This window comes from Microtus pennsylvanicus, chromosome 11 (assembly GCF_037038515.1).
Source record: "Microtus pennsylvanicus isolate mMicPen1 chromosome 11, mMicPen1.hap1, whole genome shotgun sequence".
NCBI classification, from domain to species: Eukaryota; Metazoa; Chordata; class Mammalia; order Rodentia; family Cricetidae; genus Microtus; species Microtus pennsylvanicus.
Window position 1 is genome coordinate 75924426 of NC_134589.1, and position 23989 is coordinate 75948414.

The 23989-nt window shown below is 43.6% G+C and overlaps 1 protein-coding gene across 6 annotated transcripts in view; it reads right to left on the reverse strand.

Annotated features, from left to right (window-relative positions):
- Window positions 1–264: 264 nt before the first annotated feature.
- The window catches only part of Ebf1 (EBF transcription factor 1), a 385736-nt gene continuing 362011 nt past the window's right edge, over window positions 265–23989 (reverse strand). For 3 of the 6 annotated variants that reach the window (XM_075992867.1, XM_075992868.1, XM_075992865.1), the window contains exons 12-16: window positions 14830–14895; window positions 13778–13955; window positions 12931–13110; window positions 9437–9631; window positions 265–794 (exon numbers count right to left, since the gene is read on the reverse strand). In XM_075992867.1, coding sequence (XP_075848982.1) covers window positions 763–794; window positions 9437–9631; window positions 12931–13110; window positions 13778–13955; window positions 14830–14895 — 651 coding nt within the window. In that variant the 3' untranslated portion in view covers window positions 265–762. The remainder of the gene's footprint in view (window positions 795–9436; window positions 9632–12930; window positions 13111–13777; window positions 13956–14829; window positions 14896–23989) is intronic. The other 3 variants (XM_075992866.1, XM_075992869.1, XM_075992870.1) reach the window with 2 other exon arrangements.

A 23989-nucleotide genomic window follows, 5' to 3' on the forward strand; every position in this document is an offset into this window, starting at 1 on the left:
TGTCTAGAGGCACTGAATTTTCTGAGTACAAGGGAAAAATGTGATCATGTATGTCGCTTGGTAACTTTCCAGGCTGCGTTTATTTACACAGTTACTTAAGACAACCATACAAAAGAGAAAGAAGCTTGCAGAACTGCTAAGGGATGGCGTGTTAAGTTAGATATCGAGAATGCACTGTCCGAGCTAACTACCATTGATATGCTTTAAGGCGCAAAAGCCGACCCTTAGTTTTCTAAAAAATCTAACTGGCATTCCTATTCTGTCCCATACAAGCTTTTTTTAATTTTTTTTTTTACCTTTTTTCTTTTTTTTCCCTTCTAGCTTTTTTTTTTGTAAATATCTCACCACTTCATTCTCCCCTTACACAGCTTTAAAAACATCATAAATTAGAACATGGAGTCTTAGTCATCGTGGCCCTTGGGTGTAGCTTTATGGTTTATAAAAGACAAATGATTGCAGAGTTAAAGCTTAAAAAAAAAAAGAAAAAAAAAAAGAAACCGTGGTTTTGCTTTTATCAATACAGAATAAATATATCCCCCCAGATACTTGGGGGTACAAGTTTAACCAACACCCTGCTGTAGCAGATCCCCTTTCCAACTTCAGCATTTTGCAAGGTCGGTGATTTTGTTTAAAAATCTGCAGTTATTGTGTGATTCCTCTTAAAAAGGCCTGAGTTAAAAGTTCCACTCTGGGACTCATATCAGATTACTTTCGTAGCAGAATCCAACCTCTTCATTAACAAACTTCTTCAAGGCAATTCTTTCACATGGGAGGAACAATCATGCCAGATATCGCTATGAAAAGAAAAGACAGAAGTCAGTGGCTTTGCACTCCAACAGTTTGCCAAGGACGGGGGCAACAGTAAAAACAACCCACACATGACAGTGTTGATTGACTATTAACCGGATGTCCTTGCCTCTTCCCAGGAGTGAATTTTTGTCATAAAAGACACATAAGCCTTATTGAAAATTATATCCGCCTGCATATGTCACTCTAACAGAAGAGAGTATCCTAAACATTCCCCCCACCCCCAAATCTGACTTCAATTTTAAGACAGAACTGGAAAGTTGCATAGCTTGAATACCACTGGGAAAGTTGCAGCTTCAGACTTTGCAAAATAGTGAGAATTTTCAGTTTGTCACTCTGCCTTCCCTCCCGTCACGTCCCAAATATGAAATACAGAAATGGCCTGCTGGAACAGCCAACGGTTTCTCCAGGCTCTCCGTATGTTCTGTATTAGCATGAAAATTAAGCAACAGAGTCACCATCTGAGGGCCTTCTCTTCAGCCCGAGCTGGAAAAGGGGATGCCAGCCCCGGCAGGCATTGTTCACTGGGAGAATGGAGCCTTCAGGGAACATGGAGTCGGAGGAGAGAACATATTTGCCTGAAACTGTAGAATGCCTTTTCTACTATGGCTTCTCTCGGGATTTCTGGCATGACCATAATGACCATAAGTTCCAGAGAAAGCGTAACCTGCTAAAGGAAGACCTGTTTCAGGTCAACCCGAATTCTTTCAGAGGGTTTGGAGTGAGAAGCAGCCAGTGGTGTTTAGAAAACACTGCCTCTCACCTACCGACCTCTGAGTATGCTCCCCTGAGATGGTTAATTGTCTTCCTGACCCTCAGCCTCCTTGGCCAGGACCTGCAGTCAACTGCAGCACTCAGGAGTTACTGGAGATTTGAATATAATTGGATATAGAAGAAGTGTGGAGCCTGGCTCTAACTTCAGGCCCGGTCTAACCTGAGGGCAGGTTGGATCTGACCATGAACCTACCAGAGCTTTTCCCATGGTTCAGTTTCACAGACAATTCTCTGGTCTGTGTTTTGCCATATATCCAATAGACACCATTGCACAGGGCACATTTAACATAGAGGATGTGATAAACGGGGGACCACTGTAGGAAAGTTAAGACAGGGTGACAACTTGGAAATGTACCAAGACAAGAAAGATGCTTCCCTTGAAACCAAAGACATAGCCTCTTTGGTTCCCAATGACATCAGAGTAAAAGCCTTCCCTTCTTATTGACAAGTCTAAACGGAAGTGAATGTTCTTGTTAGCAATGATCAGTGCAGGACAAAGTGGCCTTCTTTCTCTTCCTTTATCTTAACCATCATGTCTGAGAAAAAAAACGTGCCTTAAAAATAAAGGAATCCCGCTAGCACAGATGGACAGAGGAAGGCCAGGCCATGTGCCCCCCACATTATTTTTGCTTCCCTACCCCAACCCCTGACATTTTAGATTCAATTAAAAGAAAAAACCCAAAAGTATTTTGCCAAACACTTTTTCCGTTAATTTTTAAACCCATCTGTATTCGCAAGGAAATTCAATCCACATGTTTCTGATTCATTTACACGTAAATCATCCAAGTGTTGTTTTGCAAGAGCCTTTTGCAGTCCAGAAGCTCCTGGAGTCCTTTCCTGAGCCCCCATAAGCCTTTCTTTCTTAGAAACAGGAAGTCATTTTCTGCCAAATGCAGCCTGACTTAAGCCCCCCACCCCACCCCGAAGATTTGGGATCAGTTGGAAAAGCAGCCTCCTTAAGAGCTGGGTGAGCCCTAGATTTCCCTGAACTTTGGAGCTTAGCATTTAAACCCCAGCCTTGAGAGTTTCAGATGCTGCAGCCCCAGGAGCAAGGAGAGCCAGGAGTGGGGAGGGGGGGGTGTCCTTCAGTCTCCGTGTGACATTGCCCCAAGTGTCTTTGCATCCAGGCTCCAGGTGGGTCCTCTACCCTTCTTTTAGGTAGCAGGAACATAAAGCCTGTGGCCAGTGAAGCTAGTCTTTCTTCTATTTTACAGAAATCCTTACTGTGTGTGAGTGTGGAAGAGCAGGCAGGCTCTGTCCTGGGACAACCCAAGCAGTGTCAGTGTGGTCTAAAGTCAGTCAGATGGTTGACAAAAGTCATGCTCTTTTTATCTCAAGAACTCGGTGGACACTTATCGTCTGGGTCCTGAAAATATCCTTTGGGATTTTGTAGTTGTTGATTAAAATTAATTCAGGCTATACTGAATTTAAAAAGAGAAAGAAAGAAAAAAGAAAGAAAGAAATCCAAACAGTGTTTTGTTACTTAGATAATTTGTAGATTGATTAGATTAAGCTTCTTCATGGGGCCTCATTGAAAGTTCCCCTCCAAGATCACTCGAGTGCTGGCACACTTCTCTAAGTTGGTGCTTCTAAACCCCATAATTTTAAGAGCCCAGCTGGCACATCAGTGAGCAGAGTCCTCCTGAGCAGGAATGGAGAGGATATGGCAGAGGGAATGCCTTCTGCAGAGGGGCTGTGCTGTCCTGGGATGCTGGCCCAAGCAGACTTCTGAATTCTTTGAAGAGAGCTGAGAATTATAGACTTTTTCAAACATGGTCTTCTGGATATATATATATGGAAATAGCTGATATTAAGATCAGATACACTCGAGGGGCCCTATGGGATAGGCATGGCTTGCCACCTCTTCTAGGCCAGCTCACAGAATATAAGTCTAATGCAAGCTCTCTCACCCCTCATACAAGGCCCACAAGTACTTACAATTTTTATAAAGGGGTATAGCACCCTTCATTTTCCCAGGACCTTTTATACACCAAAATGCTAGCTGTCTATGACTTGAGTCTGGGCACCACAAAAGAAGCCCTCCCATTAAGAAACCCATTGTGTGACTACATGATAATCCTGGGTCGAAGAGCTGTCCTGCAGTCTAGAAATTAACGATGTGGGTGAGAGGGATGGGATCGGAGGCTTGGAATGTACCAGAAATGCTGATGGTATGCTTGACTTGCTCAAGTAGAGCCTGGGCAGATTCCCATGAGACTCCACATTCCCAGCATTGTGTGCCAAGACATCATCACCAGACCGCAGTGGCTCGGCCACAGTCCCCAGTGCTGGGTGGTCACGTTTTCTGGGGGGAACCCCCAAGTCCACTGTGTTGAAAGGCCATATATTTCACCTTGAAGTTTTCCCACTTTGATAAGAACTAAGACAAAGATGGAAATCACCGCGGCACTGGGAAAGGTTAAGTGAGGAGGGAGAAGAAATCTTTCCCTGAACTATCCCAAGTATAAGAATCGTGAGCTCATCAGCTCATCAGGTGTGGGGTGGGGCAAGATCTTCCACACACTGAATATGTCTATAGAGAAAAAAAAACAGTTTTGTAAGGTCTGGTACTGAGGTGCATGGTACTTAGGGCCGAAAGGAGACTGACTGTCAACAAGGTATAGGGGAGTGGTTTGCTATGACTACTACTTCTACAACATGCCCTTGATCTTGTTTTAGTCAGTACACATTCTGATGGCATGTGACAGCCCTTTCCTGACTCTGAAGTCCCTGAATAGGACTTGGGCTCTGAAGGGCAACAATTTTAGAAGAGAAAGGACATGAGTTTCTATAGAATGGGGCTGAGCAGAGCTGGTGATTCGAGCCCTTGGTCTATAAAGACAGACTTGCTTGGAAGTCTAGGGTCAAGAGTTATCAATGACTTCATCTCGGTAGTAGTGGGTGGAGCCTTTTCTACATTTTATTTGTTGATCCAGATGGAAGCAGCAGTTTCCAGAGCTTTTCACATGGTACTCATTGGCCTGAGTTACACGGGAAATAACTCTGCAGGCAGATGCCTGGAACAGGCCACACAGACAGTAGGCTCTGCCTATATTCATGGACTCGGCGGCTGCACAACAGCAACGTGAGGAGGGACATACCCATGAGCAAAATGAATCGGGCACAGAAAGACAGGACACAGAGAAGCTACAGAGTTGATTTCATAGAAGCAGAGACTAGGATGCGTTTGCCAGAGCTGGAAAGTGGGCCAGAGAGCAAAAGGCTAAGTAACGGGTCCAGAGGACAGGTGAACAGGACAGGTAACTTCTAATGGCACAGGAGCCTAATGGACAGCCATCAACCAAATATTTCAAATTAGCTACTAGAGAGAGTTCCTTACAAATATCTCATGTAAAAGATACACTAACATATTGCATATGGACAAACGCACATACACATGACTGCCACATGCAGCTCATAAGTATGTAAAACTATTTTGCCAATTAAAGTGTGTGTGTATGTGTGTGTGCACACGTGTATGTGTGTACCAAAGGTCAATACCAAATGTATTCCTTTATTGTTTTTTTTTTTTGCCACATTTTTGAGACAGGATCTCTTTCACCTGACTTGCTGTTTTAACTAGATTGGTTAGGTCAGCAAGCTGCAGGGACCCACACATCTCCTCCGTTCCTCCCATGCTATACTAGGGTCACAGCCACATCCAACTACAACCAGATTATGCATGGGTTCTGGGGCCTGAACTCAGGTCTTTCTATTTGCACAGCAAGCCACTTTAGACACTGAGACATATCATCAGCCCAATTTAAAAATCCAAACAATTGCAACTATACAGAGCATATAGAAACCTTTTTATGGCTACTATCTCCTGAATTATAGCATAAGAGCTGTTTGTGTGGTGTTACACTGTATTAAGTGTGATAAGTAGCACAGATGATTTGAAGTTCATATACAGACACTACACCATTTATATAAGAGGCCTGAGTATCCATGCATTTGCGTATCTATAGGAGCCTTGAAACTATGTCCCGCTGGAAACTGAGGGCTGTCTACAGCCATTTCTGTTTCTCTGCAGGATGTCTTGGAGCCTGTGGTACCTAATAAAGGGCACAGCTCTCTACAATAGCAACCCAGTAAGAACTACTTTCTAAATTCGACCACAATAGTTTGACTTCTTCACCAAACCATCTCCTGAGGATCAAGGAGTATTGAAGTAAGCGTTGCTTTGTCCTACAAATGTTTCTTCTCACGTTTTCAAAAGTCTCCCTTATAGGAGAGACACAACCGACTTTGTAACCCATGAAATAGATACAAGGAGGCATACTAGGATTCTAGGAGCCAAGGCCTCGAGTTTTTGCTTTTCTTCCTCCTTCTGGTACTGAGACCCCGCGTGGTTGAACCTTGTTATGAACGCCACACATCATCCCGGGACTTGACTGCTTACATGGGTGCTTCTCAGCTTAGAACAATGCTCTTTCTCCCTAGGCTAGAATCTAGTCACTATTCATCATGAGAAACAGTTCAAAGGCAACTTGAGCATGAAATGGTCTGATTTAGCTTCATGGTCCTTGCCTCTGCAGCCCATGGCTGGGAGCCAGCCTCTCTTGGGTAGATCTGCCTCTCTAGCCTGGGTATTGCATCTCCCCAAACACAGGGTTAGTTTTTGAAGTTGATAGACCTTGGTCCTTCACATGGACCTAGCCTGGTGGCTCAACCATAGCTCTGGAGACACAGCACTGTAGAGTGAATGCTTGAGGTTCAAGCCTGAGGTTTCCTTAGCTGCTAAATGAGTGACTGCAGACAAATCCTCTCAGCTCCATGTCTCTGTGCCCATATCTACAAAGTGGATGGAACAAGCAGCCACCAAAAAGAGCCATAGGGAGGAAGTCTTGTGTCGTTGCATAAGCCAGACTGAAGGCAAGCCCTCCCTCACTCCTCACCACCACACTCAGCGGTGCCGCCTGTCTCCTGCTGGCAAAGGGGTACTTGGTTAAGGAGCAGGCTTTTACAAACCAGAAGAATGTTCAATTAATAGTGGTAGTTGGAGGCGAATAGGCCTTTAAATATGCCAACAGTCTAAATGTGTCCCAGTTAGACATTCAGATTTCCACTAGTGTCTAGTCTTCAAAGTGTGGGGTATTTGATATATGACAGTATTGGGAGATGAAATACAGTCTGGGTTCTAGGAGAGTCTAGAAACAGTGCCCCATGAGGGCACATCCAACTAGAAGGGAAGGTAGGGTCGTGTACAGCAAGTTCAGGAAGATGAATGTGTCTGGGCCTTCTAAGTTCAACACCCCTTTACTGTTAATCTCAAGCCTCCTTGTACTTTGCTCCTGATAGCAACTCTGTGTTTGCTAGTTTTATGTCGACTTTGCACAAGTTGGAGTAATCTGACAGGAGGGAACCCCAACTGAAAAAACATCTCCATAAGATACAGCTGCAGGCAAGCCTATAGGGCAATTTTTAAATTAATGATTGATGAGTGTGAGAGGGCTGGTGGTCCTGGGTTCTATAAGAAAGCAGGCTGAACAAGCCATGAGGAGCAAGCCAGTAAACAACACTCTTCCATGGCCTCTGCATCAGCTCCTGCCTCCAGGTTCCTGCCCTGTTTGAGCTCCTGTCCTGACTTCCTTCAGTGATGAACAGTGCTGGGGGATTGTGAGCCAAATGACCCCTTTCCCCCAACTTGCTTTGGTCATGGTGATTTTTTTGTTTTTTGTTTTTTTTATATATATTTATTTATTATGTATACAATATTCTGTCTGTGTGTATGTCTGCAGGCAAGAAGAGGGCACCAGACCTCATTCCAGATGGTTGTGAGCCATCATGTGGTCGCTGGGAATTGAACTCAGGACCTTTGGAAGAGCAGGCAATGCTCTTAACCACTGAGCCATCTCTCCAGCCCCCTGGTCATGGTGTTCTATCAGAGCAATAGTAACCCCAACTAAGACACTAGCCAAAGTTGAGGCCGTCAGTTTAAGAATGGTAACTTTAGGGCTGGAGAGACGGCTGGGTTGTTAAAAGCCAGACTCACAACCAAAAATACAAGATTGGCGACTTTACTCTCTCCCGTATGTATCATCGTTACTTCAAACCACATGAAATTATAGTTGTTCTAGCCGGGGGTATAATGAGGGAAGGTATTTATTTTTAGCTGATAGAAAGTAAAGCTGGCATGAATATTAGGGTCAGGATATTTCTAGCTTGTCTACCTGGCCTGAGATGTAGCTCCAGAGTAAAACACTTCCCTCTTTTGTTTAACGTGATGAACAGTAAGTAAGTGCATGTCCCATTAATGGCAAGTTACTCTGGGCACTAACTAACTTCGTTATGCCTAGCAGTTTACCTCCAGGTTCTGAGGAATATTCTACAAAGTTCTGCCAGAGGGGGAGCGGCACAATGCTATATGGTTGCTTTTGCTCTGGAGTTGTAGCATTTAGGTTCAATCTGGACTCCACCACGTCATCACTATATGTGAACTAAGCTTGAATGGGGGGGGGGGGGTACTGAATTCTGAAGGTCTTGGGAGAACCAGTGTGTGCTTACCTCAACAAAAAGTAGTCAGAACATAGCATGCGTCTATATGTTAAGTGGGCATCCACATCCACATGAGAAATGGAGCTGGGCAATCCAGGTATGCCACTGCCCTTCTGATCATTCTCTGACCTCCACAATTACCCTCTGAGTGACATGGTGGCCACTGAACGAGGCTCTGCGGTGAGCTGTGCAGGGCAGGTATTAAGGACTGAATCCAGGTGGCTTTGATTGACCTCCACCTCCATTGTCTGCCTGCTGTCTGTGGCCAGTATCTGCCCTCCCTAAACTCCATCATCTGGTATTGTAGTGACCTCATGGCCTCTATGCTTCATCAGGACATTGCTGGGATTAAACAGATAAAGCCTGTTCCCCCGCTTAAGAGGGCACCTGCCATACTGTTTGGTGCTTGGTAATTGATGGTTGATTATTTTATTGATCTGATTTCCCTGCAAGCTGTCTTAGGAATCTGGGATGCATTCTTGGCAAGTGTTGGACTTTGAAAAGGAGATGAAGATTGTAGCCTGAGTTTGAAGCCAGTGACAGCCATACACCAGCTGGGAGGAGTCAACGTCCCACCTTGAGGTTTCTCATCTGTAAGGTAAGGGCCGTGAGCACTTGAGCCGTCATCCTGCTGTGGGGGACGCATGAGGTCGCAGAGGCTAACATTACTTACAGAGCCAAGCACAGAGGAAGACGTGAGAAAAAGAGACACGTTTTAAGGCTGGATCCCTGCCTTCCCATCATGCCGTGAACAGAAAAGTCAGCTCAAGGCCTGATGGTTCCCCCACTTCCCATATTGTGTAGGGGAAGGAGAGTGAATGATTTTAATGAGAAACAGAATATCCCAGCGGTTCTTATGAGGCCCCTGACGTTTGCTATACGAGTGCATGGTGCCTTCACCTTGGATTCTGAAGTGGCTGCAGCTGTCCCCTCCTGTCACGTCCCTACACAGCTTCACCCTGACATAAGCACCATGAAGAGAAGGCTGAGTGACCTACTTGAGGGGAAAGCCCATCCCAGGAAAGACTGTCATGTTAAACAGGATAGTATCTCCACAGCTCTGGTCCGCTGATGGCAACACCAGAGAGTGAGCGGGGAGAAAGGAGAAGTGGTGGCATTAGCAAATGGATACAGTGTTCCCAGGCAAGTCCTAAACCTGAGCAGAGTTCCTGGAACAGAAAGAGGATGTCTCAGACATTGCCGCAGAGGAGACCTGAGCAGGGGTAGTGGCTGGGATCAAAAAGTCTGAACACAAAGGAACGGAGGAGTCAAGGTAGGCAGAGAGATGCCGGTGGGTCCAGGGCTAACAGCCAAGCTCTGGAGACCAAAGTCTCCGGGCTGTGGGCCTGAAACTTACCTTGCAGGCTGTTCCCATTGGTGCTGGTGCAGGTGGGAGGCGGGGAGGTCTGGGGTCTAACCACGGGTGCAAATGCACTCTTCTGTTTCACGGCAGAGACCATGTTGGCTGGTGAGAAGGAGAAGATGCCCGAGGAGCTGCTGCAGTTGGAGGGGAGGCTTGTAGATGAGGCCATGGTGGGGCTGGATGGCACGACTGAGGGAACAAAGAGAAGAGAGGATCACACCTAGAGATGAGGAGGCTTCGTAGATCTGACCCGGTCACTCTGCTCTGGCCATTCTTAGGGAGGGCTTTCCCTAAACGCTTGGAACCCTGACCAGTTTCATTGTCACTTGGTACTTAACATGTGCTACCTTCAAGTGAGTGACTTCTGCGATTGTATGCCCAACAGTATGGAGTCACTAGTGTCACAGACAGCTTCTAGGGGTGTGGGGTTGATCCCTTTCATTCAGCCCAGTCGATCCCAACACATGAAGCATGCTATGGAGGAGGACACAGAGTCTCCATCCTCTGAGTTTCCCAGGCAAGAAAACAAAAGCCCAACCCCTTGTTAGGAGGGATGGCACAGCACAAGCGGGATCAAGGTGGGTGCAGTCATCTCTCGGAAGGCAGAAGTGACATTAGAGAGGACTTCACGGGGAGCTTTAAGGGAAAGCCTTCCATCCCTGGCTGAAATAAGGTTCTAACACGGGATCTGGGGACAGACGGGACAGGGGGAGGCTAGTTTGAGAGGATGTGGTCACTGATGAAGGAATGAGATGTATGAGGAGGAAGGGGGACTCAAAGGTAAAACCAGCCCTGTGACTAGGTTACAGGAATTATAAGGATGGACTTGGGTCTGGATACCACATAGACTCCCGTAGGGAGAAAGCTAGGTAAACGAAAGCACCACCGCATGCAACATTGGTGAGAAACACATAACTATAAATTCCGGTTCCAAGTTCTCCCTTCTCATGGAGATTTCCACAAATGTTTGTGAGATAAGTGGGGGGGGGGCTCAGAGACAAATGCAAATCCTGTCGGCAATAGTGGGGGCTCAGAATATGCACTGAGAACACTTTGGCATGGTTACCTTAGGAGACAGAGACTTGCCACACAGTGCCAAGTCTAAGGCTTTCACGCACACCCTTTTCTTTGCCTCTATGTCCCAGATACTCTTGTATCTTAATAAACATCACATATGACTTGTGATGCGCAAAATTCTTCACATCTTTCCATCTTGTCATTGACAGAATAATAGAAGGTCAGGGGGCTTATGACTTAAAAAAAACACATATAAGTGATTTGGAACTCAGAAAGTAGCTGAGGTAATTGCTAGAATATATTGCTTGGCCTCATGACGTTGGAAAGTTGGAAATACAGGGGTCACATCAGTCATAGGCAAGGGTTGCCATCAGAAGGAAATGATCCTTTGTCACCAGCCCAAGCTAGCCTGGCTCCAAATGGGCCAGATGCCTCCTGGAGGAGAATACAGAGGCCCTGTCCACACCTCAGAGCTCTCCCCCACGTTTACTAGACTGTACTTTTTCTTTTAATGAGACCAGCATTTTTATCCATCTCTTAGGATTTGTAAATGTGGGAATGCGCTCAATAATAACACCCATTTAAATTGCAAAATTCCTGCATCGGAGGTTGGATTTTTAAATATTCTTAGACTTGAAATCCTGCTGGCTCACCACCGAAGGAAATTAATCTCGTTGGCAAATGCGATCATTATGTGTATTTAGAGGTGGGAAGTTTGGGGGGGCAGTTAACAAGAAAGGGGTGAAATATAGTGGAGTATTGCCATTTGTTACAACATTATTGGTTACTAGCTGCCATACCACAGAGTGTTCACCAGCCGAATGTCTTATTTTATTTTTTTTATTCTGTCAGAATTTTTCAACATGAGTGGTTTATGAATAATTAAATATTACAGAGACAAAAATTCAAATCAGTTGGGCTCTGTGTTTATTGTTTTATTTGCATTTATGCAGATAATATCGTCCCATCTGAGGGCCTATTTGAGAATTTAACACTATATTTGTGAGCTCCGAGGAAATCAATTAATGGAAATGAAATGTTCAAGTTTCTCAGGCTAACAGATGTGATCTTAGGCAGAAGTCACTGGACGTCCCGCTCAGGCTTGGGAGGGTGAACAACCGGAGCCCTAAATTAAATCGCTACCATATAGCAATTAGCTTATTGATTTAATTAAGAATGCCACCTTTTAATTTTCAGGTCATGATTGAAACATTTTCTGATGGAGTAGCTGGGAGAATGCAGAGGGATAGATCTTTCAATAAATCAAAACCTAATGTGAAACCAACCTCAGTGTCGGCTGGTAAACAGAACTGGAGCTCGCAGGCTAGCCGGCGGATTTTAAACGTGCCACAAATGGCCGACTCTAAACGAATAAGGCAGAAAGGAAAAGGGAGCACACTCTGAGCAGAGAATTCCCTCAGAAGTAACCCCAGGCCAGGATGACCTGTTCACCTGTGAGCTGTTAGCCACACTTGAGCGTGGAGACAGCATTGTTTTCTGTATTTTTAGATAAGATTCATGAATATTCCTTCATTTGACAACACTTCCCTATTCTTCTGCAAATGTCTCTGTAACCAGCCACATTTTCTACATCTGAAGAACTCTCCACAATGTTCCAGATGAACCTGGCTATCTACGGAAAGGTCCTCAGAGAGAGATCAAGAGGTTGTGGGGACAGAGCCTGTGACATTTTAGAGCGAGAAATGCCAGTTTGCTGAGGCTCTTTAGATGTATGTGTTTATATAGAAAGATGCCAATTTGCTGAGTTCTTTCTATACAATTGGAGGATTGTGCTCCTCCCCCAAATTCCTTTAAGCTCAATTTCTAAATTTCTTTAGGGTAGGAACAGGGCACCTTGGAATATTCATAGTCTGTATGGGGGGGGGGGGGGTATCTTGCCAGACTTTTGTGAAAAAAAAAAAAGAAAACTTATGTTTGGATGTGTTGTTTTTCTTTCACTTTTTAAGAGCATATTACACACAAAAAGGAAAATAGAAACACCAGAAAAGAAGATATATTATTTAATGAGGGGATCTGTTGTCACAGCATCGGGAAATAACTTAGATTTACAAATGCTCCCTCCTGTGCTAGACCTGAGGACCAGATTCTGACAAACAGAATCTCACCCATGTTCCCCAACACTAGTAGAGGTGTGGCCTAGAAGCTTCTCCTCTTAAAGATGAGAATGCTGAGGCACGAAGAGGACATGAATGTACCCAGGGGCCTTGCTTAGCAGCTACTAGAGGTGGGTGGCAACCCCATGGCCATCTGACCACAAGCGTGGGTTCTAGGAATGGCATCATGTGGCTGCGTTTGTAAAAGGTGAGCATACAGAGATGGCTGCTGGAGAGGACAGTGCTCAAGTTTGAGGGTTGCAGGCTGGGGGAGAAGGCGTGGCTCAGACCAAGCAGCCCTGCCCAACTGGCCTTCTGCATGATGCTGAGCTCTGCGAGGGAAACACATCTACTTACTGGCATAGGGTGAGTTGGCAGCTGAGCCATTGAGGAAGGTTGGGGAGCCACCCAAATTGGACATGGCGGCAGAGCCGTAGCCATTCATGCTCGTGGTGACAGAGTTATAGTTGGTCTGCTGGGGGGTGGTGCTCGGCACATACCCATGCGGTGACACGCTGCTTGAGTTGCGGGTGAAACCTGAGAAATGAAGGCAAAACCCAGGGTCAGGGTAGCGTTCAGGCAGTGACTTTTGTGGGAGACCTGGGGTATCAGGGAGGAACATCTCCATTACACCCGCCTCACAGCAACCAAAAGGGAAAAGACCTGGTGATTCATGTGCAGGGGTTGGTAGTGCTATCTCTGTGATTAAAATGGGAAGCTAGCAAAGACACATTTCTTAGGAGATCATAAATACTTAGCAGGGCCGTGAGAAGTGGCAATGGGCCTATAAATTATCATTTTGGAGCAGGAATAAATCCCAATCTAAGAGATGTTCTCCCGAGTTAACAGGTTCCTCTTCCCTGGGCAAGAATGATGTGTTGTGGCCTATGAGAACTTTAATTCCATCCCTCTTTGTGATCTGTCATTCATGATTTATGGGGGAAAGTTGGATGTAGGGATGGCTGCATGCATGCATGCATTCCTTCGAGCCCCCCTACTAAGTCCCCAGATGTGAAACTAGAAACAAAATTCTACAACAATATTTGATACACACAAGTGAAGAATCTCTCTTGGAAGAAAAAAATATTATATATATAATATATATAAATTTGATCTCAAGTAAATGGCAGAGGCCGGAAGGTGGGAGAATGAGTTTATCAAGGGGCAGGGGAAATGGAAGAGAGGGAAAAAGCAGCCTCCTGACCTTGGTTGGTGGCTTGTGATGCCTCAGAGACATTCACAGCCAGTTGTCCACTGAAGGAGTTCACGCCCATCATCCCTGCATGAACCGAAGTGTTAGCAAGGGCTGGGAGCTGGTTGTGGTTGCGAGGGACACTGTAGAGAGCCTCTGCAATGTCGGCAGCTCTCTTCAGGATAATCTCCTGGAAAGTCAAAGGCACAGCATTGTTAGCTGCCCTGACTCATACTCCCAACAGCCCCATCCTTTTGTGCTTCCTCTCTGGCAGATTCTGTGCTCCGGGACAGCAGTGGCCAATCTTTCTGTATCACCGCTGATGTACCTGTGAGGTCAGGTTTCATCATCCTGGCCACATCACAGTTGGGGAAACTGAGGCCATGAAAGGCAAAGAGCTCAGTCAAGAATACTCATTTCTTTAAAGATAGAGCTGAGATCCAGAATGCCATTTGTTTCGGTCTGAAACCTATTGTTGTCAGTATATGACAGTACTGTGGGATTTCCCTTCTCCTTCATGCATGGGAACTCAAGGCCTGAGAATCATGTTCTCTGGCTGCCATTCAGGGAAGCCAAATTCTGAGGATTTTAGTACAACTGTTTTCTGGACAGTGAACTCAGGAGAGGAGGGGAAGGAGTGAAATTGGTCAGAGTCAGTTTCCCAAGCAGCTTCAGTTTTTTTGCATACAATTGTTCTCTGAAGCATGAATAGTACTTCATTCTATATTTTAGGAGAAGAAATTAAGCCCTTCCTCCTCCTAAATTTGCTAAACCTGAGAGAAATAAAACAAAATACAGTAGCTCTTTTTTTCAGTTATGAAGCACATTCCCAGTGAAGATTAATTTTTAAATGGAGCATCTTTTCCAAAAAGGGATAGGACACAATTAAAAAAAAAAGATAGTGGAAAATTTGAAAAACAGGGAGGTCTGAACAGTCCTATGGCATGTCACATCTTAGACAATTAATACTTAGCTTTCATGGCATTTTTTTACTATAAGGACTCAGACATTTTTTTCAATGAATGAGGAAGCACTTCATTAATTTAGAGACCTGGACCACTTACCTGGTTGTTGTGGGGCATCCCATACAGGGCTTCAACAAGATCGGCAGCCCTTTTAAGGATCACTTCCTGTCAAGAAAAAAAAAAAGATAGATGTGCTCTTCTGAATGACAGCAGGTGTCCTTATTTTTTCCCATGACAGCATCCCCATCCTTCTAGCCATCCTTTGCCAAGACACAATTGTAAAAGCAGTAGCTTGGGGGCCCCAGAATGGTGTTAAGTTACCAATTTATCCTTGTTCACATACACACTTAATTGAGTCAAAAGGTGAGCATCATTGGTACTGTAAGATAAAATACATCACTCAGTCCTCTGGCATAGGCACGATAAAGCACTCATATGTTTATTGCTGAATACAATTGCGTGGTCATTTGCTGAATTACTATAATCGATGTCATTCAGGGCATGGTATGAATCCCTAAGATGTGTTTATTTTGTACTTAATTGCTTATTCCAGAAACCATGACCTTATCAGACGGGTCATTTCCAATCAATCTCCAGCCACTAAAGAAGCATGTAGCCTTAAGCTTCTTTTGTTTGTCTCTCTTGTATGGCAGAGCTATAAGGACAGGATACAGAAAGCTCACACACGGAAGGAATACAGTGCTGATCAAAGGCCTTTGCACAAGGATTCTCCTCTCCTTTGAAGCCCCCACTGGGCCAATATTCATGACAAGTAGCCTTGATTTCTTATACTGCAATTCTTTGCTGTTTCTGTGGTGTTGGTGTTCCTTCTCTCTTGCTCACTTATCCTCCTCATAGATCTATGTTTATTACTCATCCGGCTTGAAGAAAAAGTAGCTCCCTCCTTTTTACTAAGGTAGGCTTTCACCTTTGACTTGCATGGGTCTAATCAATGGAAGTACTCTATATAACACATTAGGACAAACATAAGCCATTCTTTCTCCACTGCACCTGATCTGTCTATAGATTCCATCTTTAGGATAGATGGAATAGAACAGATAGTAGCAACATTAGGCTTGGGACTGGTAAAAATGAGGCCTAGCAAAGAGCCACATCCAACAGCGTGAGGTAGAGAGGGCACTTATAAAAGCTTTGTTTACTGTAATTCAGTGTTGATAAAGTTGCAATGGAAGTATAACTTTAAAATCGGATGCCTTGGAGTTCAGAACGGGAAAACAGTGCTGTTCCATTTTCAGACGCTGCAGACACTGATCAGAAAATAGGGCTATAATTGCGTTCATTTCGCTGTCACCATAGCCTCTTCAAAAATCCTTCAGCAAATCTTTCAATGACAAGCTTTTAGATATATATTAGCATTTTTTTTCAATTCAAAATTCTCCACAATATAAGATAAAACAGTTGTAATACTGCAGTAACTACTTATCACATATATAATCTCCTAAACTCAAAGAAGAGAGAGAGGACTTTCCAGTTCTTGATAAACTGCCAGACCGCTCCCCCTTTCTAAAACAATGCAGTCATTTTTCATGTAAAGGGTCGAGAGAACACTATAATCAATGGAATCTGAACCAATATATCTACAATTATCCCTTCACTTTTAAATGCAAGCTACACAATAATTTACCACTTTTTTGTTTGTATCTGACCATAATTGACCACAGCAAGGGACCGCTAAACCCTCTCCCCAGCTCAAATCCAGCTAGTGCCGCTTTCTTCAAAACCTTGTGGCTTTATCTGGCTCCAAGGAAAGACTAAAACAAAACAGTAGCAACTTAGTTCTTTATTAAGAGATTTGCTATCTCTGCATCTATGGTCATGTATTTCTTCAAATAAATATTTATGCCGATGTCTGGGCTCTACTGGGAAGATGTTTCTCTTCTTTTGGATTTTTGAAGAAAAAATAGCAATATACAAATCTCTTGTTTGTCAAACTTATGACGCAGTATATAGTAAAGTAGTGGATTTCAGCCTTGCAACACTGTAATTAGAGATTGTAACACCCTTCTTGTTTTCATTAATTTCACAAAATCGGGGAGTAAATAAGTTCAGAAGGAATGCCAAAGTCTTAGAAGAATTTATAAGTCTGAATGAAATATTGCATTTTTGGTGATCAAGTTTTCAGTGATATGACCAACCTGATGGTTTATTTAGGGCCAGAAGCTGGTTGTCATTTTACCACTTGAAAATAAAGGACATGGATTCTCCCTGCCTCTCCCCACCCTTCCCCCAACACTGGATCTTTTTGATCCTCAGTATTACTGTCTTCGATTCATGATGGTGGAGCTTGTTTTTCTAACCTAGCACATGGGCACAGGCACAGCTCCGGCAGAATGTCACTCCAAACCATCATTCGAATTTCAAGGAAGATGAATCCAGATGTCTTGTCCTAGAAGCTACGGCCTTAAATGATACCTCACCCATCTGAAAATGTTCTTCACTGTAGTATCAAATGTGGGGTTTTAGGGAGAGCCATATGTAGCGCAGCCCTGCCAGTGTGATTGGGTTTCTGCTAGTTATGTGTGCAAATGGGGAGGTAGAAAGGCATGCCTGGGCCCTCGGTGAGTTAGTGCCACAGCCCTGCAAGGTGCTTGGATTTCGGTGACCAGAAAATTGCTCTCACCTCCGTGTCATTACGCTCCCGGTGAACTAGCCCCCAAGCGTGTTTGTGTTGGGGATCTAATATATTGCCTTTCAATCAGAGCTGAGAGCCACTGAACACAGAGACAGAACATGACGAGCAGGTCAGGAAAGCAATAAAGATTTTACAGAGCTGTCCAAGGTGCTAAATTTACTCAATAATGGGTTTGGCACCGTAGTGTTAACCTCTCATTTACTACCAGTTTGAGGGACTAAATTGAAGTAGCTGACTTCATTTACCTTGAAATGTATATTTTATGACATTATGTAAGTAGATTGAAAGGGCACTGCAGTTTTAACAATTTAAAGGCTAAAGCATGTTTAAGACGAAACTTGAATATTTATTGTATATTGCACTTAAAGTATATAGAATGTTAAAATGTATTGATTAAATTTGTAAAAGGCATTATAAAAATGACAGGTAATATAAGAGATGTATGTCTTTTAAAATCAAATTGATAGTATATGCTATCTCTTCTGGGGCCACAAGTGTAATTTTTTTGCAGTTTTATGTGATAATTTGAAAAATCTGTAATTTCACATTAGGAAATGATTGAGCCTAAGATTTTTTTTCTTAAAATAAAAGGAAAGAAATTTCCCACCAGGGGGAAAACTGGATATTTCATATAGTATTTTGTCTTGGCAATTATTCCTTAAATCCTATTTTGGTGGCACTAGGTGGGAGTATAGTAGAAGAACCTTCAATTCTAATATTCAGTTTCAATACTGCTGAAAAGAAAACCTACTTGACTGCTATTAAAATATAATTTTTCAAGGCATTCACTTATTAGAGAGATTTTTCTTTTCATAATGATGCACCCTCCCCCGGTCAAATTTTTAAACACTAGGCTTGAGAGATTAGAGTCTTCCAAGACAATTAATGCTAGACTTGGATTTCAAAAGTGATTCCCATTCGAGAATAAAGAAGATATCCACAAGTATAATAAATATTGAACGTCTTAAGAGCCCCCTTTAAAGATTTAATGCTTGTCCTCTCACAAAATTCTGAGTCAGATGGTTTTTTGTTTTTGTTTTTTGTTTTTTTTTTTTTTTTTTAGTTTTTGTTTTTGTTTTCTCTGCTTGGCCCTGAAGTCTTAAAGAAACAGAAAGTATTTGCTCTTAAAAACAACCTCCATTCCCAGCACTCGGGAGGCAGAGGCAGGCGAATCTCTGTGAGTTCAAGACCAGCCTGGTCTACAGAGCTATTTCCAGGACAGGCTCCAAAGCCATAGAGAAACCCTGTCTCGAAAAACCAAAAACAAACAAACAAACAAAAACAACCTCCATGTTGATCTCTTTCCTCACAATCACACTCTGTCTTCTCCTGTCTTTAGACAGTGGTCATGGAATAAAGATTATACGGATGGGGGCGGGGCTTGTGGGCAGGGCTACGCTACAAAATTGGAAAACTTTGTAGAGGCTTGAGGTGAGGTTCCAGGGAAGGGTTCAAGTGTGATTGCTATTGCCTTTTCTTATGATAGGGGATCACCATAGCTGAATGGGCTACAAAGGGAAGTCCCATTTTTCCCATGTGGTCAACCAACCTAATGGTGAGTGATTTCTGAGCTGCTTGTGGCCTCGGTCATCACCTCTGAGTATCATTAGCTAGCTGCTGTAAGGACCCCTTACCCTCCCAGAACTGAGCCTCAGGGCTCCACAAGGGTTACCCACGACCTTCATCTTCCAGTCACTCTACCCTGGCCTATCTTCTTGCCCTGTGATGCTGGAGAGCTGTTCTCAGTTCAGGTCTAGTCAATACTCCGGAAACTTGAGTCAGACTGGTGGGTTCCTTCTCTGCTATCTCCTTACTCTATCCTTGTTGCCTTTCCTTCTTTGGGGAAACCACTTGCAATGCCTTCCACTCCCCCCTGAGACTGGAGGTAGCAGCAGTCGGGTGGTAAAGGCAAAGGAAGTGAAATACAAGCTTCAGCTGGTCTTCACAGAGAACATTCGGCCAATGAAGAAATGGAGACTCAAGCAGGCCAGACAATTTTCTCTGAGTGAGCACAGCTGATGCGTGGCTGAGCGGGGTGGGGGGGGGGATTCAACCCCAGACCTGCCACATTTAAGAAACCTAGATCTTGATAGATCTTCTAATCCTTCAGAAATGATTTCAGCTTTTCTGCAACCCTAATCATTTATCTCTCTCTTTCCTCTCAAAAAAAAAAAAAAAAACAGCATTGACCAGACCACCCAGAAATGCATAGAATACAAGCCATAAAATATTTTGCTCTGTCTGAAAGATGCAAGCCCACACTGGCCACTGCTAGATGATAGACTCGTTAAGGCCCTGGATTCATCTTATTCTCCTTCGTTAAGGTACTGGAACAATGCTCAGTGAAATCCAGCCCCTGAGAAAGTTCCTCAGGAAGAGTCCCTTCTGGGATTCCATCGCTGATCTTCTAAAAGTGCATGTCTAATTCATATTACTACACCAGTGACATATTTACTGCAATTCATAAAAGCACAAGAGTGAAATTTGGTGTTCTATTTGGTTCCTTGCCTTTTAATCCAATGTGTAAATTCCCAAAGGTTAAGTTCTGATCACTGAACTTTTTAACATCACTTTTTCTCTTAGGAATTTGCTCTTTCATGCCTGCCAGCTTGAACTTACATTTTTAATGCTGTAGTTAATAGAATAACTGTGTTAGGGCATTATCTCAGGTTATAGGTGTCTAGCAGCATGAGCCTGGACTTGGTAGATGTCAGCTTGTGATTAGCTACACTCTCAAGCCCTAAAAAAAAAAAAAATACACAGTTCTTTGCACATTCACAGAAAGTCACCTCAGTGACCTGGAATGTCATGTCAAATATGCAGAGACAGCCAGCTCATCTTTCATTTCACGATGATAAAATCTCTAGAGATTATTCCCCCATCCATGGGAGTTTCCTCTTTATCATTTGGCTTCAGATGTACAGCTAATCACCCAAAGGGGAAGGTTGTGCAATTGCCTACACATGCACTTACTCCAGCTCAACATTTTGAGCAACACAGACACTGATGAGTGGGGAGAGGGCCAGAACCTGCTTTCTGTCACAGCTCATACAAGCCAACTCCTGCAGCTCAGGGGTAACCACTCATCAACTCAGATACTTTCAAATGTCAGATTTGGATTTGGAGACTCTGGGAACTCCTAAAGGATTCCCTGACATTGCAGAGGACAACGCATGCCACCACGCATACTACCCCGACCAGGAGATTAATATCTTGGGGGATGCAGAAGGCAACAGAAGAAAAACATGACAGACTTGAGTGATCAAAAACAAAATGATTCACGCGATTCCCAAAGAAAAGGGCGAAAATGTCCAATAATAATGTCCATTCCTCTGACACCCATTTATCACCCAATACCCTTTCTCTTATCAGGGAGCTCAGCATGCAGTGGAGCAGATCAGTAATATAAAATAAAACAGAATGGCAGAGTTATTACTGCCTTGGAAATAACCAGCCTCTATTAAGGAAATCAGCATAGGTTTCACTGGGTGCCCGCTGCAGTTTATTGAAGGACCCAGATTTTGCCCAGCTTGCTAGCCTTGTGGATTCTGACTCCTTCAATCCTTGCTCCAAAAAGCCTTGGTGACATTACTGATTGGAAAGCCCCAAAGCTGAAACATCCGACTAGAAGTGTTCAGGAGCCTTTCCCTGACCATGCTGGATGTATCAAGCGATAAACACCAGTTGTATTGAGATGTGTTTCTTTGGACGATAGGCTTATATCCTGACTTCCTGTATGTTTATTCAGCCAAATGGAAAATTCCACAATGGGAGACTCCACATTTTAAAAAGTCAGAATAATGAGGGCAGCGAGGAGATGGGTGAGACAAACCAAAACAATGCTCGGGCACCGTTCAGTTCCCTGTCCTCTGAGACATTCTTCACATTTTTTCACTTTTCTTGTAATATGAAACTTCGTGAAAGAGAGCTTCCCGCACGTCGTTAGAGGCCCTTGGTGTCACACTTTAGCACCCTTTACTCAGAAGCCCTGTGACTGAGAAGAGTCGCTTACATTTAGCATGGATATAATTAAGCATGGTTCTGTTGAAAGGGGCACTCTCATTACGGCTAAGGACCACTTTAGAGTAAATTGAAATGGAAGGAATAGCGCAGAGGAGGTGGAGGTAGCAAGTGGATATTTCCAGGGACGCATAAAATGCCAAATGTGTAACAATTAGATTTTACAGCTCTGCACTCTAAAGACTTCAAAGTGGTTTTTATTATATAAGAAGACTCAGCTGGTGCTGGGGTGCTGGCTCAGTCAGGAAAGGGTTTACTTCCCCAGCTTGAGGACCTCAGTTCGATCCCCAGCTTCTTTGTAAAGGCATAGCTGTGTGTGCCTGAAACCCTAGAGTTTAGAAAGCAGAGAAGAACAGATCTCCTTCGGGCTCTGTGGCTATTTGTGGAGTCTGGAGTTCAGCGAGGGACCATCTCCAAACCCAGGGAAAGTAAAGAAGATACAGCATCAACCTCTGGCCTTCACATGCGACATGTGTACGTGTAACTCTACACATTTATCAACACACACATAAAAATCTTCTTCCAGATAAGTAAATAATAATGACTCACCTGAACCTATGACTACCCTACAGAACACTCTGGTGAATAATTTGTTTATCTTTTTTTTTTTAAAAAAAATCAAATTCCAAAAATCTGTGTTCATTTCAATAATAAAACCATTAAGTATTTTTATTATCATTTGTGTGTGAGTGATTGTGTATGTATGTGTGTATGTGTGTGTTTAAGTGTATAAGTGAAAAGGAGAGGGAGGGGAGAGAGAGAGAAGAGGGAAAGGGAGGGGAGAAGGAGAGAGAGAGAGAGAGAGAGAGAGAGAGAGAGAGAGAGAGAGAGAGAGAGAGAGAGAGAGAGAAAGTATATCATCTGTATGGGTGCCTGTAGAGGCCAGAAGAAGGCATCAGATCTTCTTGAGTGGGAGTTACAGGTAGATATGAGCTACCTCATATGGGTGCTGACTTTGGGCTTCTGGAGAAGCAGTAAACATTCTTAACCATTGAACCATCTTGCCAGATCCCAAAGTTGCAAGTATTTTTTTTTAAAAAAGAATCTGCTGTAACTACTACCAGGGTCCAAGACACCCAAAGCTTCCTAGTGTAAAGAAAACTCAGGAGAGATTTGTGATTCTATCCTGACTTTCTGATTGTTTTGTGTTCAGATTAGAGGACAGCCCTTCTACTTCCCAAGTGTCTTAATATGTGTCGGAATGCAAGTTGTGCTGGGGATGTACCAGAAAGCATGCTTCTGTCATAATCGTGGTATAGGAGCCTTCTGAACCCTGGGAGATTAAAATCTGCTGTAAGCTAACATGGCTGGATCCACGTAAGACATCCTAACTTACATGATCGACTTTTACAGTGGAAAGAAAAAGGCTGTTTTCACGCAGCCGTTATTGCCTCAATGGAAAAAAAAAATCAATGAACGTGAAATGAACAAGAGATTTTGTCTGAGCTGCAGTTAATACCACTGAAGAGCTATGGATATTAAAAGGTCAACAAATAAATTAGCCAGAGTGTTATGAAATGAATGATTTGGCTTATAATTTTATTGAGTGAAAATTGTTCCCTGCCTATTAGACCAGGTAATTTTTATCTGGTGCCTCAATGACTGTTCCATAAGCAATAATACAGTTGTAAGAGCTGCTGGTTCGATCGTGTGACCTCTGAGAAGCTAGCCAGGACAGCAGCTTCCCGATGATGGATAACATAGCATAGCTTGGTCTCCAGGAGGTGCCAGGCCTCCCTTCTTGCAAGGAATCTCATAAAAGAAACATTACAAGTTGATTCATTTTACCAAAATGTTCGACTTTTCAGGTGCCAGCAGTTCCGTGTAAATTGTGAAAACGGCATTGCTGGGAAGAGTTACAATGGCTTTCCCTCCTCTCTTTTGGTCGCTGGGCTTTCTCTTCTAAATGGTGTCATGGTAATTGGTGAATGGGAGCCTGGGGTGCTTCCTGCCACACATACAGTGAAGAATGGTATCTGTGCCCTTGTGGATGTGACCTGCTCTGAGGTACAAAGATGAACCCGCCAACCCCTGGCTGCCTCTTCTCATTGCAATTCATTGTGCTGGTTTAAGACCAGCGCTCTGGGTTAGGTCCTGCCGAGTGGCCTTGGAAATCGACTTTCTGATCAGGATAAAAGGCTCTCCTGAAAGAGAAAACTCTGGACAGAGATGCCTTTTTCAGGGGTAGGTTGTAAAGTGAGCACACGAAACAAAGCTGCCTAGAGTCAAAATTACCCTTGAAAGTCTTTTAAGTCACCTTTAAGTCGCCAAGGCCGAGGCTTTTAGAGAAACACACGCACAAAAAAAGCCAAATATTATTTCTGTCTCTCTTTGTCTTTGGGTCCTGGCTTCCCTTCCCTTAGGGCAAAATGAAATTAATATCTAGCTTGAGAATAAAAGGTGTTGGAATGAGCAAATGAGATGCTTGTCATACGTGCATGTGAAGTGTATGCATGTAAATGTACATATATGTATGTGTATGTGTGCAAAATGCATGTGTGTTTACATTTATGTTAAACTTAAGTGGTGGACTTAAGTTGACTTTGGCTTTGTAAAGTTACTGAACAATGTTGGCTATTGTATGTA